Below are 16778 nucleotides of genomic sequence, written 5' to 3'. Positions count from 1 at the left end.
TTTAATACAGGCTTTTACATAGAGTTTTTTGTCACAGTTAAATGTATCATTCTTTAAAGCAGCTTTAATACAGGCTTTTACATAGTATTTTTTGTCACAGTTAAATGTATCATCCATTAAAAGCAGCTTTAATACAGGCTTTTACATAGTTTTTTTGTCACAGTTAAATGTATCATCCATTAAAGCAGCTTTAATACAGGCTTTTACATAGTATTTTTTGTCACAGTTAAATGTATCATCCTTTAAAGCAGCTTTAATGTAGGCTTTTACATAGTGTTTTTTGTCACAGTTAAATGTATCATCCATTAAAGCAGCTTTAATACAGGCTTTTACATAGTTTTTTTTGTCACAGTTAAATGTATCAGTGGTCTTCACTAAAACAGTTAGAAGGTGCATAATTTTAGCTGGTTTAAGAAAAACTCACCTACTAGTTTTTTCACATTGTGTAATTTTCTAGCATGCTCAGAATGTCTTGCATTATCTTTGTACTAATTGTGAGATGGCCACATAATATTTGTGATCATAACCCCAAGAAAAATTATAAAGGAGGTAATGTTATATTATTTGCACAAGAGTGGTATAGCATAATCGACAGAGATAAGAGCAAATTTGAAATGTGGCAGAAAACAGTAATATTTAGGTTTGGAGATTGAGTTCATGCTGGACAGATGTGGCCTTTTACCTCAAATGATTGCATCCCATTTCTTTTTAGTTAAATGTGGATTCATGATATTGTAGTGTGATAAGTGTTAAGTGCATATAAATGTATTAATATATGTAAATTAGTACATACACCACATTTATTTATTTTAGGAAAACATTTTATATTTCCCAAAATAGCATTTGAATCTTTGCACTGACTTGTTTCTGTTGGATTGATTTCAAAGCTTGTTATCAGTTGCCCAAAGGGGTCAAAATTCAAGTGTTCATGGAAGAATTGTTAATAAAATTTTGAATTTCTTTGAACAGGAGTTCAAGAAGAACCTCGCTAAGACCAATGGTGGTCAGGATTTTGAGCATGAGATGCTAGAGGAAATATACCAAGCAATCAAGTGAGTTTATTGATAAGTTGTACATAATTATGGGAACAGTAGAACTTCTTAAATCAACACTGCTTTGATATAAAATTGTTGTCCATTTTAAAGAGTTACCAGTTACCAGAATATAGAGGTTTATTAGTATTATAATGGTTTTGTTGTTTCCAAAATAAGGGGTGAATCTGAAAAAGAGAGCCAGGTTACAGATAGTTATTGTTTCAATCGGGATGAGCCCTTGTAGAGTTTGTCAAAACAAGACAATAAGTCCCACAGTTAAAGATATCTGATGTTCCAAAAATGTAACAAAACAATGAAAAAGGAAAATTTTGTTTCTGTTAGAAATGTGCTAATTAATAAATGTCTGAATTGCTGTTATTTTTTTTTGGGGGGGGGGAATCAAATCTATTAAGTGATCTTGTTTGAATGCACAGATAGTTATATTCATACTATGTTTTACCGCACTGTCCTAATCCAATGCATGGCAAACCTTGGAATCTTTTGGAAAAACTTGTACACAGTATATCAGTATTTCTTGGCTAAGCAGTTAAGAATATGATTGGCATGTGACTGAATTGAAATAGAATAAAAAATTATGAAGCAAATTCAAGTGACATATTGATTTGTTCTAGTAGTCTGTTTTATTGATAATTAAAAGAAAACTTTGTAGTCTTGGGAATTGTTGTTAGAATGTTTTTTCAGTCACATGATATTTAGCACCATTTGTCATGTGTAAACTCTAAAGAGTTTTGCTAAGAAGTCTATATGGAATGATGGATAGCTGATTTCTTTGCGACTGTATCACAGTCAAAGAATAAAATTTGATTACACAGTGACAGCAACAACAAAAAAAGAAAAACAGTAGACTATGTAAATAATGTCTCATTTAATAATAGACCCATTATGGTCACACCATTGTCTCACTGTTTCAAATGAAGGGTGCATTCGGCCCCTTTATTGTCAAACCTGGCTGAAACACAGTTGAGGTAACAGAGATACCAAGTTATAGAGGGTTGGATCAGAGAGGGTCCAGGTTGCAGAGAAGTTGAGTTACAGTGAAACTAGGTCTCATAGGGCTAGGGTGACAGGCTATAGAGGGACCACTTTACAGAGGGACCTGGTTACTGAGGGGTAAAGTTACTTGGAACAAATACAAGCCAGTCATTAGTAATCATCACTGCAATTTACTGACTGTCACATGATAGGGAAAGGAGCTCACTCCAGTCACACTGGCATATTTCCTCCAAAGTCACTCAGATTCAAACTGAACCCAAATAAGTTTTGCATTGAGAAAATTTACTTTGAAGTTTTCTTGGAAATTTGTTTTGCAAGCAAAGGAAATTTTCTGTCAAAAGAATGGTGCAAAAATAAATGTTCATATGAGGAATTATGTCAAGAGCATGTAGAATATGTTTGATGTTGTGATCTAGTTTGCACTCAGGTACCTACAACAGTAGTGGCTTGTAAACATAAGATGGGGAAATTAGGTTTTAGTTAATTATAAAGCCATAGTCAGAATATATCACACAGCCATTTATGAAATGCACAATCACACTATCGCTTGATTGGCTGGTGACCCAATCAGTCAGAATACATCACACAACATAGTCCAGTATCACATGACTGGCTGGTGACTCAGTCAGAATACATCACACAACTATTTCATTGCACAGTCCAATATCACATGACTGGCTGGTGACTCAGTCAGAATACATCACACAACCAATTCATTGCACAGTCCAATATCATATAACAACCTGGTGACTCAGTCAGAATACATCACACAACCATTTTATTGCACAACCCAATATCACATGTCAGCCTGGTGACTCAGTCCGAATACATCACACAACTATTTCATTGCACAGTCCAATATCACATGACTGACTGGTGACTCAGAATACATCACACAACCATTTCATTGCACAGTCCAATATCACATAACAACCTGGTGACTCAGTTGGAATACATCACACAACCATTTCATTGCACAGCCCAGTGTCACATGACTGGATGGTGACTCAGTCCGAATGCATCACTCAATCATTTCATTACAATCCCAATATCACATGACTGGATAGTGACTCGGTCAGTCAGAATAAATCCAACAACAATTTCATTGCAATCCCAGTATCACATGACAGGCTGGGGACTGCATGCCGTTCTTATTGTACTTTTTAAATGTACCCATTCAGTATATCTGATGTTGCAAGAATACACAAAAATTACATTTTATACAGATTTGTGGAAGTGGATTTTCTAAAAATAATGGACATGTTATGATTGTCTTCATTGTAGTAAATCCATATGAAATTCAGAAATAAAAGAGTAGTTTTACAGACTGAAGATGGATTGTTTGACATTTGCATTTCTGGCCAGCCACTGGACAAATGACTCTCAGTTGCCAGGCATATTTTTGAAACTTATTTGCACTTTCCAGTAATAACTCTTGGTTACCCGTTATTAACTTGATGCTTTCATCTGTGTTATATTTTTGTTTTTTCAAATATGTTTGACTTTGGCTGAAGAAAGTTTACTTCAGATTTTAGTTGATCATTGCATCTTCAAAACTTAAAATGCAGTTCTGTATTTACTTATTAAGATGATTTTTCTTTCAGAAATGAGGAAATTGTCATGCCAGCTGAGCACACAGGTCTAGTCAGAGAAAATTATTTATGGAAGGTAATTATCTTAAAGTTCACATCAGACAAAATACAGCAGAGGGCACCCATCTAGTACATAGTTTGGTTAGAGACATTTCTATATTATGTCTTGTGGAGGGGCACTTTCGTGTGTGAGTTCAACAGTTTGTTCCACTAACGTTACTAAATTGTGTATACTAAACAAGTCCCGTTTGCAATAACTTTGTTGAGGGACTTTATCAGATTCAGTGCATGGATTTTGTTTCTGCTCATTATGAAATTACAAATCTATAGTGACTGCTCTTGTGGTTAGAGATAACACCTCAGATTTTGGAGGTCATGGGTTCGAACCAAAGACTTATAAAAATGGTCAACCTGGTATCAGGATAATGTGACTGTCTCCTATCAGTCAGTTCCAACAAGACAAAAACATTTTTTTTTCTTTATACAGTATATTACCTGATCATATCTTTCAAGAGTCCTTGTGATTAATATGTGTTCAAGTGTTCACATAAGATTGGTAATCTTTGTTGGGATTTTCCAGAAAACAAGAATGCCACAGCATCAGATGTGCATGCTGTAAGTTTGAATTGCAAACAGAGTTGAATTTGTTGATTTTTTTTGATATTGTAGGTGTTGTTGTGAATTTTCATATTTTGATTTGTTGTTTCCTGGTTTTTCTTTGTCATTCTTGTCTTTTTAGAAGCAACAATGACAAAATGTAATAAATATCAGAGGTACAAAGTTTGTGAGAATAATCGTGAGTCTTGCCTCACCTACATGAAATATACTTCTACAACGTCATGTAACATGTGCAAGTCTTGGACAGTGGGGGTGTTGTCCTCTGTTCTCAGAATGTCAAGATGAACGAGAGGAAGACAAAATTAAAGTGTGATATGATTTTTCCTGAGTGCAGTGTGTTGAGTCTTCATGTAAAATAATCATCGTCAGTGTAGTTTGGTACACAGACACATCTACACATGCACAGAGACACAGACACACACATTCTTCCTCTGCGAAAGATACCCATAAAGTTTCATCAGCTATCATCACAACTTGTCAGAGATTGATAATGCAGTGCCTTCAGATGCATCTAAATGACACCAGAACAATATCTTCATGAAGTCAATAATTAGGAGTAAAGATGCCTGTGGTTACCCAGGTACTCATCTACCTGCCTATTAATAATAACCCTGGTTATAAAATGAACAACTGGGTACCCATTATAAAAAAGTATTCCAAGTTCAGTTTGAGACACAGAATAACGATTATGGTTTGAGGCACGTGTCGTGTGTGCAGTTATTCGTCAGTACAGGGGCTCATAAGGTTGCTTCTCACACACTCATTTTCATTTTAAAAATGTACCATATTTCTTGTGGTAGAATTTTGATAAATATTTGTTTATTTGTTTAAAAGCCACTTCTGTACTTTCAATTGGGTCCAGAGGGCAAGTCTCTCTTAGCTTTTTCCATGCGTTCTAGAAGGCTGTATCACAAACATCAGTCCTATTAAGTGTGGGTGAATGTTAGGCTGTTGGGTTTCTTTGAGGCTTCTTGAAGAATGTTGTTCCAGGCAGTGACGAATTCAGGGCAATTAGTGAATCTTGGGCATAGGTTGAGTTCTAATTCTCAAGAAATTTTCCCTTTAAGGCCACACTCTTGGAGGTGGTCAGCCACTCTTTTTAATTTCACAGATTTGGAAAGAAGTTTTCTTGCTTCTTTATAAAGCAGAATTGATTAGGAAGGTAGTGGCAGACATTTCACTTCTTGGTGTTCTGTAATTGGTTCTTCCAGTTTTCTCTTTTTGTTCGAAATCTCACTTCTACTGACAACTGTATGTGTAGAAGAGCTGGGCAAGAGTACTGATTCTCACTAGTGTAGACTCATTGGGCTTTCATTGGTTTTGGGATCTGTTTGATTGGATTCCTGCAGAGTGTCTTCACTTCCGTTAGAATATAAATGTAGGGACGATGATGACTGAGTGGATATGGAGGCATTCCCTCCAGTTTGTTGGGATGTCCTAGTCACCCACTGTCCTTGACCAGTTTTGTTACTATAGTAACTTCTCAGAGGGAGTAATTTGCGTTTATTCGTTTGTTCAGCTAATCACTTTGTTATGTCGGTGAGCAGTTTATACACCCCTTTGTTGCCAGTATTGCCAATTATGCCGCTGAAGTGGGTATTGTTACTGGTAAGGTCATATGACCATGTTGTCACGACTTATTGTTGTAGCCTCTGGGTTTTGAAACAAACCATTGTCTCGAAGCTGGGTTCTGGATACACAAATAAATATGATTTTAAAGAGGGGTATAAATAAAGAAATAGCTAGATAACTATTATGGATTTTGTTTTTGATTTACAGACACTCTTTTCTATATATTATAGAACCACAAAGTTAATTTCTTTAATGCAATACACAATCCTGCCATGTTATTGTACAAACTATCGGTTGAAGTAAGGCTGCAGATGTGTCAGATTGATCATTGATTTTAGATCCCTGTGGAATTATAAGATTGTCAGAAATAGGTTTCAGGTTGCAGAACATGTTCAGGCCCAACTTGAAAGTCATGCGGATTGTTTGACTATATTACAAGGATGATGGAATCAGTCATCGTGAATTAATCTGACACTTGTTATGTTCAGTAATGGACATGCATCGTGCATTTTTCGACCTTGCATTTGTATAATTCAGGTATTGTAGCTTGAATTATCTGGAAAGTGTGAAAGAGGGGATAGGTATTAAATACAGAACCATTTCTAGTAGTTGGGTGGGTGGATGGAGAGAACTTGTCTGATATGGTGTATGAATACACAGAAAACTCCTTGAATATTCTTTCATATAAAGATCATTGGTCTCAAGAAGATAAAATTGTCCTCGACTTCACTGTCCATTTTTGGACAGGTTTAACTGACAATTGATGAGTGAAGAAATTCAATTTTTTATGTATTATCAGCAGAATGTCATTCATTGAAGGTAGCCAGAAAGTTTCACATGACAATATGAAAGTGGATGACTTTTGACATTCTAGTTTGTTTTAGGCACAAAAACCCTGTTCCTTAGATGTCTTTGACCAGAAGAACTTATGGGATGGTCTGTTGTCCATCATCAGTCTGTCCATTTGCACATATCTGTCATCAGTGATCCTCATAATCCACTAGGTGAATTGCCATGAAACCTTACACACACATTCATACCATTGTCTAAGTGGATTGCCATGAAACCTTGCACACACACATTCATACCATTGTCTAAGTGAATTGCCATGAAATCTTATACACACATTCATACCATTGTCTTGGCGGATTGCCATGAAACCTTACACACACATTCATACCATTGTTTAAGTGGATTGCCATGAAACCTTACACACACATTCATACCATTGTTTAAGTGGATTGCCATGAAACCTTACACACACGTTCATACCATTGTCTTGGTGGATTGCCATGAAACCTTACACATACATTCATACCATTGTCTAGATGGATTGCCATGAAACCTTACACACACATTCATACCATTGTCTAAGTGGTCCTGAATGTAAATAGTGTTGCTTAGAGATTCATTATAGCTGCCACACCAGCAATCTTGACATTTTGTTATTGTTACTTCTGAATTGATGCTTGTATCAACATGCAGTTTCCCCTTCCAATATGTTCCCTGATCACGTTACATTAGGAATATTAGCCAACTACCTCACGAATCCAGCTCTACAAAAGATGAAAATTGTCTTTCTCAAGTTCAGTAGACAAAGAGCAGTAACTCTTGCCCATAACCATCCATTGACACTGTCAAGTGTCACCATTTTTTTGCTGTACTCGGCACACATTACATTAGGATCTATTTTTTTAAAAAAAGAGGAAAATCAGAGCATATTATTTGTTGTTTTATAAGACCTACTAGCAATTTTAAATTTATGCCAGTAGAAGAATGCACTACATTTGGGTCGTAAAAATTACTTAAATATGATTGTCCACTTATGAAATATCATTGAAGATTCTTACATGATAGGCTTGTTTTAGTTGAATGACATGCAAGATTTTCTTGGCATAACAACTCCAGAACTTCAGGCTTTGTATTGCTATTAGTTAAAGTCTCCCCAAACCCACTAGTGGTTAATCTGGGTGATGTCTGCCCCAGTCCATTGCAGGTAAACAACCTCCTCGCCCCCAGATGTTTGTGTAGACATCCAGATGATTATATTTGATTTGTATGTATTCCAGGTGCTACTGAAGAGAGGAGCCACAAAGGAAGGGCTCTTCCTGCATACACCCACAGGGATATTTGACCACGACCTGTTCACCCTCATTTGGGGCCCCACTGTAGCTGCCCTATCATTTGTCTTCGACAAAAGCGGGGATGAAGCCATTATTCAGAAAGCTGTGTCTGGCTTCAGGTCAGTCTTATGTATATCATTATATGCATGTGGGTATACACACACACATGTAGACACAGATTAAGATGTTTTACATTCATTTCTCCTTGACTAAGTGTAGGTCTCAAGCAATTTTCTTCCTTACATTCACGGAAAAGGGTATTAGTTAGCCAGAGTCCATGTACCTGCATGCACATTGTCAGATTAAAATCTACCCACTGTAATATATTATAGTGCAGTAATCAACATGTATATATTTTGTGCTTGTAAGAGGATGGGAGAATCTATAAATTAAATGTTTGCATGTATGCTATGTGTACTAGCTTCCAGTATAATGGTTGTTGTTGTTGTTCTAGGGTTTAACGCCAATTTTCAGCACATGATAGGCTATACATGTCAGCCAGTAAAACTGGTGGAGGAAGAATCCTGGAAAACCTACGGATGAGTATAAATGATATGCAATTTCTACTTGCTTCCAGTGTAATGATATCCAGTGTTTATTCAGTGATGGACAGCCTCAGAAAATGACCATAAATTTGGTTTATTTTGAGACCCTATAACTGAATTTATGGAATGATTTTGTTTCATAATGTAGTATTTAATTGATCAAAAAATAAAATGTGGAATACCACATTTTGTTATAATAAATGAATTTGTGCATTTTACCAGGAGACCATTTTCACCTCCTTTAAAAAGTTTATTCACTGCTTTAGTTCCAATTTTGTAAACAATTCTTCATATATTAAACTTAAAAACTGATATAATATACACTGATACAGCAATACAGTAATTGGTTTTTGAAGTAGGTTGGACTTATTTTTTCATGTTGTAGTCTGGCCACACAAAAACATTTTGTGAAATGCAGATAGTTTCAGGTTCATAGTTTTTTTTAGAGAAAATATAATTTTAATCATTTTGTTTCTGGAAAAGGTAGAGCAGACTTCTCTTGAGTGTTAGAAAATCTTGTAATAAATGGAAAACAGTACTCCAATTTGTGACTGAACATTCCGAATTTGCAAATGAAAAATGGCAATTGGTTGCCCTCTGGTTATGTTCAGAATCATAATGTGGCTACTAGAAAATAACAACAGCACTTTCTGATTACATGTATGTGCTATATTTTACACTGAAACATTAGATGCAATTAACAGTCTAATCCTTTCTGATTGCAAGACTGCTGGTTCCTACATTAAGTTGCTGTTGTTACATGGGGCTAATCTGGATTACAGGCTATGATAGATCACTCTGATATATTTGTTATCTTTGGAATTGACTTCAACTAATGATATTGATCCAGGAAATGCAGACATGGAGACAAATATGGGAAATTTACTTGGCAGTTAAATAACTGTCAGTTGAACTACGATAAACACAGATATGGCTAGGGCTTTATTAATATAAACTATCATCAGAAGATGAAAATAAAGGTTAAGGCCCCTTATCAGTGAATTTGATGTCAGACAGTATGTAGAAGAATAGTTTAGAGATTGTGGATTATAATGACTGATTTTTAAACAGGTAGTGACTGCTGACAGTTCAGTGAGAAGATCTAGGTTTACAGTTAAGAAACAACAAAAAGACTTTTTATTTTATAATTATTCTTTTATTTGCTTTAATAAAATCTTCAGTTTGTCATCTTCTGATTCCCCACTCAGTTAATCTCTATGTCAGATGGGTTATTACGACTTAACAAAGACTTGAAATGGCCATGAACATAATGTCCATAATTAACATACCTGCCATAACACAATGTTGTGTGGAAAAACGTTTTTTGACTCCCACCCCACTGCACCCCTTCACAGTCATGTTTTGAAAAGCACAATTTTCAATAATCTTAGTGGGGAAAAAAGAGAGACATTTTTGGACCACCTCTATACATATCAGAAGCATGTAGTCTGTATAAACAGTAAACAGTCTTTGCTTAGAGACCATGTAATACTATCCTGTGGCACTTTATGCAGCTGAGTATCATGGTGTCAGTTAAAAGGTAAGGTGATAAGACATAAGTAGCCACCATTTCACAGACTATTTTATTTGCTGACAGTTGCTAGGATGATCCAGTGTCAAATCCTTTGAACAACAATCTGGGATAGCCCACGTGGCTAATTCACATAGGTAATGTACACTAGGTGGAAATGCATAATTCATTTGAGTTGCGTAACTTCCCAGAGGAACTTGTTGAGGAACAACACTTATTATTACACACAATTTCCATGATTGAGAATGTTCATGCCATCATTGTTGAAGATTATTGAACTACTGAACTATTGAGAGAAGCAATAGACTGCATCAGAATCAGAAAACATTTCACTGTCCAGAAAATTTGTATAATTGTTTTATTTAATGTCTATGTGGTTGTGTTTATATGTGTGTGGGCATGTATGTGGTGATGATATTGGATGATGCTAAGTTTACCTGCTATTTGGGGTTTGCAAGTATATTGAATGCTTCAGAGACAACAGATATGTTATTTTCTTTTTTATCAGACGTGAACTTGTGGTAATTTTATATAGGCTTATATGAAAAGATAACTTATTCTCAGTTGGAAAATGTCAATATTTTAGGTCATGTGCACTGACCCACCTTGAAACACACCTTTTTGTGTCCTCAAAACCCCCAACATTGTCTGGGATTATGGCAGGTGTTTATTATAAAAACAGCATATAGTGCTTCTTTTTTCCATCACTAGATGGGATTTTTTTGTTTAAGTTACATTTGTATGTGCTGTCAGATGTTGAAAATTGCTTAAGCCTTAGGTCTGGGGTCTTGACAAATCAAATTGAGGCCCAGCAACTTTCCATAGGTAAAAGTCTTAGGACTCAATCTGGAGAAATGATAAGGCATTAATGTTTAATAAGTCGTATTCAAGTGTTCAAACCTCTCTGGTGGCCTAATGGTTAGAGCATCCATCTCGGATGCAGGAAGTCATGGGTTTGAACCCCGATAGAGTCATACCAAAGACTTATAAAAATGGTACTAACAGCTGCCTCGCTTGGCACTCAGCATCAAGAGGTTAGTGTTAGGAATGGTCAGCCAGGTGTCAGGATAATGTGATCGTGTGGGACATCATGCTACATTTCTGCGGCAAGATGCCCCAGTGCTAGACATTACTATAAACTTCTATGCTGCAGACGTTGTAGCAATATGACTGCAAAATTGTTAAAGCTATGTTAGAAATCCGAAACACACACACACACTCAAGTGTTCATACTGTGTATCATTAATATTTTGACCAAAGTGTTTTAGCTCTTGACCTAAATTAAATTTGGAACAAGTTTCAGACTTGGGAAATGAAAAAATCTTTCATTTTTGTAGCTGCTGGCAATGAGTTCATACTCTTTCGTGTGTTAAATTATGCTGAGTAACAACATCATCCCACCAAAAGTAGGGCAGGGTCTCACATGCACAGTTTACTGTTTGATCTTGCATTGTTATAGATACACCTGAGTGAGTACATTTTCCTTTGCCCAAAATAAGTTACTGAGACTTACATTTCATGCTTCAGTTATTTTTAAGTGGTGTGTACAAAAACCTTTCTCATATTTACTCCATATATATTTGCAGAAAATGTGCCATGATCTCTGCTCATTATTGTATGAGTGATGTTTTTGACAATCTCGTCATCTCCTTGTGTAAGTTCACAACCCTTCTCAGTGCAGCTGAGGTGAGTAAACATGCATGGCATGACTATGGTAAAGAATGCAATTTTTTAATTGTGTTAATGAGGACACACACAACAGGACTAGGTTTATATCAGGTTGTTTTAAAATAGCTGGGAAAAAATCCTTGGGGCTCTTTAGACAAGAAAATCAGGCTTTTTTGAAGAAAAAACATTTCAAAGCCTTCATGACCTAAGCATGTGTGGCTGTGTATAGGAAATGCTAAATACTACAAGTTTTTTTTGGCTGTGTATTACTAGAAAAGGGGTATTTTGCTAAGCCCCACAAAAGACTACTTCAGTTTCTTGTGTGTGTGTGTGTGTGTGTGTGTGTGTGTGTATGTGTGTGTGTGTGTGTGTATGCAGTTAAAGATTCAGAAGGAGAGAAATGGTATTCAGTCTTTTAAAATACTGCCTGTAGTTTCTTTTCATTTCAAGTCAGACTTTGGGAATTAAGAGAAGTCCATGTTTAGCCTTCCTTGTAACTAGTTCCATTATTTTAATATTTTTAGGTTTTCTTTCTTTCTATGAATCATTTTGGCAGTCATATTCAGAATTCTGTTTTTCTAGAGTCCAGAAGCCATTCCAGTTTCCTTTGGAAGTAATTTTAAAGCTCAGTTAGCTGCACGCACGGTGTTTGGGCTTGCCCATCGACATTGCAATATACTTCGGGAAGGATGGAAGAACATCCTTGATTGTATGTTACAGCTTTATCGGGCCAAACTACTGCCCAAACCTATGGTAGAGGTGAGCTCTGAAATTCAATTTGAAATTGTCATATATACTTGCTTATAAGTCGAATCCAGCGGGTCCATGCAGTTTGTTGGAAGTTACCAGTAGAACAAACAACATAGACTCTGATCAGCTGGTGCATTTTGCAATGGTAGATTAGGGTCTATGTTGTTTGCAGTTGGAGTTATATGCAAGTATATCAGGTATATAATATTTAAAAAGACTTTTATAACATTGTTTTTGGTCTTTATTGATATGTACATCAAAATGTTGCATGCATAAATTTATGTGTGGATTCTGATTTTCAAAATCCACCAATCTGGATAAGATATTATATTGAAAAAAAATGGCCAAGATTTTTTAAATAAAAACACGAAATGGATACTGCTTCGTACACCATTTATATGTAAGATTTGTTTGTTTGTTTAATGCCATTTTTCAGCAGATGACAGGCTATACATGGCAGCTGGTATAATTGTTGGAGGAAGAATCCAAGGATTTATTTAGTTGTAAAGATGTATAATTTTATGACAAACAGAAAAATTAATTATTAAAGATTTGAATAGGTATACTCGACATGTACACAGCAAGATTTTATGTTTTAAAGATTTCTTTGTTATTATATTTGCCACAAAATCATATTTGGCAGATAGCTGCTAGATTTGCATCTACTTTTGACTATCACTGGTTTTGCACTCCAATTTAGTTTTCTAAAATAATGCAGACAGAATTTGTAGAAACTTGTGTTGAAAATCAGTTATTAAATTCTGTACAAGTTCACACATTATCAATAGTTAGAGCATTTTGTATTTTCATGCAGCATTTGTAAGCTGAGTAACATCTTAAAAGTTGGGTCCATCTTCAGACTGCACAGACCAAGATCTATTGTTGCATAATGGGTCTGTGCAATTTTATTTGGAGTAATTGGTTGAACAAACAACATAGACCATGATCTGTTGGCATATGTATGTTTATCAGAGGACATTTTATCTTATATATTTTGGTATTTTTTCAGGCAGAAGATTTCGTCAATCCAAGTGGAAAGATTTCCATCATGAAAGAAGAGATTCAGACCACTCAGAGGTAAACTAAATTATATTTTCCAAACAAACAAAAATATTTTATGAAGTAAACTGCATTACTTATTACTTTCATTGCCCTTGTTGATGTGTATTCATCGAAGTACATTTCATAAAATGCTGAAGCGCCGTGGGTCCCCAGTGTTTTCTGAGTTTTGAATAGTTTCCTAGGTTACATACATAAGCATTTTCAACCTGATTAAAATCAAAATCTCCATCATAATGGAGATGTCATGAACACCAATACAAGGTCTTGTTCTCTTGATCTTTAATTTCATCATCAGATTACAGCTTTCATGTTCTTGAAAGTAAAAAAAATAAATTCCGAACAGTGTTTCAGACAGTAACCTTTCTTAACATGAAATGCAATGCTTTGTCTGATCAGTTACTGAAAAAAAGAGGACTGGGAATTTCAAAAATTTCTACAACAGGAGCCTTCATCAGTACCTGTCAGATCTGCTTATTATCTCAGTTTTAATCAGTTTGTAAGAGTACTGTATACTAAAGTGGAGTGACTTAAGAAATGACAAGCAGTAATCAAGTGACTGATGCATTAGTCATTGAATTTTACTGTATAATTATATTGAAACTGCTTGTTGTAATGGGATTTTAACATTGACATAGCACATGATATAAAATATAACTATATAGAATTGTATTCTTTACGGTTAGTTAATTTCTCACCCCATGTGATATTGTATATGCAGATTGGATTGGGATCTGAAAATTTCGAATGCAGATGGTTGCCTTCTGGGCAAGCATTGAAATAATCTGGAAGCCCACTTTAAAATTCAATAGCCCAGAAAAAGAAACAGTGGTACTTGATTGTTAAACTATTAGGTTAAAGACTTATATTACCTTCTTGTGTACAGTATCAATTATTATCCTTTTTAAAGCATTTTTTGTTTTGAAAATCAAAGAACAGTTCATGGTACAATATAGTAACCCACTAGGCTACATGACTTTCTACTAACCCCTGGGCTCCAGTCACAAGATCTGTTTGACACTGATGCATGTAAAACTCAACAAATGTCCTATAGTAGAAACCATGTAGACCTTAAGTGAACCTTTAAATAGTGCCAGAGATTTTGATATTGTCAGCCAATAAAATTTGTCAATGGTTTTGATTTTGATAAATAAAAATGCAGTTTTTCTGTCAAGAAAATATCATGAAGGTATTAAGTGATTTTAACAGGAAGAATCCAACACAACAGATTTAAAGAAAGTCTCATCTAGATAAAAGGATTAAGGGATCTTTAAAGGAAAATGAAATGGTTTCATATTATAATTTATCACCGCTCCGGTGGCCTAGTGGTTAAAGCATCTGTCCCAAATGCGGGAGGTCGTGGGTTCAAACCCCAGCCGAGTTATACCAAAGACTTATAAAAATGGTACAAACAGCTGCCTCGCTAAGCACTCAGCATTAAGAGGTTAGTGTTAGGACTGGTCAGCCTGGTGTCAGGATAATGTGACAGAGTGGGACATAATGCTTCATGTCTGCGGCATGATGCCCCAGTGCTAGACATCACTTTAAACTGTCACACTGCAGACATCATAGCGATATGACTGGAAAATTGTTAAAGCTCTGTTAAAAAATCTAAATCTAAATTATAATTTATCAGGGATAAATTTTGTTCATATGGTTGATTTAAGATTTGCTGGATTAAATGAGGAAGAAAAAATCTTACCTAGATAAAAGGCCTATGAGAGCCTAATAAAACGTCTAGATATGGTTCAACTTAAACTATTTCATCATTTTAATTTTCGGGGATTAAGTTGTTCTCATGACTGATTCAAGTATAAGCGTCTCTAGCGATACCCAGACCTATGGTGTCATTGCGATACCCAGACCTATGGTGTCATTGCGATACCCAGACCTATGGTGTCATTGCGATACCCAGACCTATGGTTTCATTGCGAAAAAGGCCCTGTTATTTTGCCTTGAACTATAATTTTGTATCCTTTGGGGAATTAACATAGTCTAGATAATCCTTTAAGAGTATGTTTTTTTAAAATCAGATTTGGTCTGTTTTAGGAACCTTTTTAAAATGACAGAAAACTATCATTATGTATTGGTTCTGGTATACACCTGACTTTACAGACCTTACCAGAAACATTTACTAAAGATAAAGGCAGATGAGGGCATTACTTCGGTCAAGTCCATACATTTTCATGTTAACCTTATCAAAAACAAAACTGAAATCTTATAAAATTGACAGGGTAGTCAGTTATTATTTTCATTTGTCCATATTGCATAATGAAATTTCATGATCATATTTTGTTTGAATACAGGATAAGACCTGTTTATTTATTTTCACTTTTTGCACAATTATTGTTTTTTTTTGTTGATGATTGCAGCCTAATTAATAATACAGATTTTACATTGCATGCTATGAGCTTGATGAGCAGTTATCTTAATACACTGGATTTATTGCCTTAATGAATCCTAATTTGTTAGAAATGAATGAATCTGGTTAAAGTTTCACTATAGTCTGCAACGGTTCTATTCACGTTGGAAGTTTATTTTATCATGCATGTGATATTCTTAACACCAGTTGTACAATAAGGGGCCAGTATGTTGTTTTTTAAATGCTGCTTTAGTCTCATACTGTAAACTGCCAAACTAGGTCTATTGTGTATTTTATACCCATGTTAATTAAACTAGTCAGGGTAGGCTAAAGGATGAAGATGAATCATCAACAAATCAAATCAGATAATTCTGTCAAGGTCTTCAGATGTCTGCCTGCAATACCAGCAGTAAGTATCCAGTAGGATCATTATAATGGGTTGACTTGTTTGGTGAGTCATGTTTCATTGTTCCACTTCACTTCACATCAACCCATGGCATATATATTAACGAAAACAGTGTTTTGAATAGGGGCCTTTAGCAGGTAAGAGTTACTGCCTTTAGCAAGTAAAATCAATTGACCAATAAAAGATCTTGGTCCTTTTACTATATATTTAGTACTAATAGGTTACTGCATTTGCATGGGAAAATATGAACAAGTTTTTTGGATGGAATACTGCATGACCTTGGGAGTGCAATATATCCATCCAACAAAATGAGTTCATATTTTCCCATACAAATGCAGTAACCTTTTTATTATATGCTCATTTTCTTATTCTACTTAAAGATTAATTATATAATCAAAATACACTGCAAAAAACAATGTAAATGAATGGATGCCATATTCTAAACTAAATACACAAGCGCAGATTCGTCATTACACAACAACAACATTATTAATGCACACATAA

General features: G+C 35.2%; 1 protein-coding gene across 7 annotated transcripts in view; it reads left to right on the top strand.

Moving 5' to 3' along the window:
* Positions 1-16778, top strand: part of LOC149803373 (Golgi-specific brefeldin A-resistance guanine nucleotide exchange factor 1-like) — a 167294-nt gene that overhangs the window by 76121 nt on the left and 74395 nt on the right. For all 7 annotated transcript variants that reach the window (XR_016420209.1, XM_089953086.1, XM_089953085.1 and 4 more), the window contains 6 exons: positions 970-1052; positions 3653-3716; positions 7900-8072; positions 11616-11715; positions 12280-12456; positions 13457-13524. Coding sequence is in view for 6 of the 7 variants with exons in the window: in XM_089953086.1 (XP_089809212.1) it covers positions 970-1052; positions 3653-3716; positions 7900-8072; positions 11616-11715; positions 12280-12456; positions 13457-13524 (665 nt within the window). In the remaining variant the exon portion in view is untranslated. The remainder of the gene's footprint in view (positions 1-969; positions 1053-3652; positions 3717-7899; positions 8073-11615; positions 11716-12279; positions 12457-13456; positions 13525-16778) is intronic.

This window comes from Sinohyriopsis cumingii, chromosome 3 (assembly GCF_028554795.1).
Source record: "Sinohyriopsis cumingii isolate HCF-2022 chromosome 3, ASM2855479v2, whole genome shotgun sequence".
Classification (NCBI taxonomy): domain Eukaryota; kingdom Metazoa; phylum Mollusca; class Bivalvia; order Unionida; family Unionidae; genus Sinohyriopsis; species Sinohyriopsis cumingii.
This window is presented reverse-complemented; position numbering and strand designations above follow the sequence as displayed.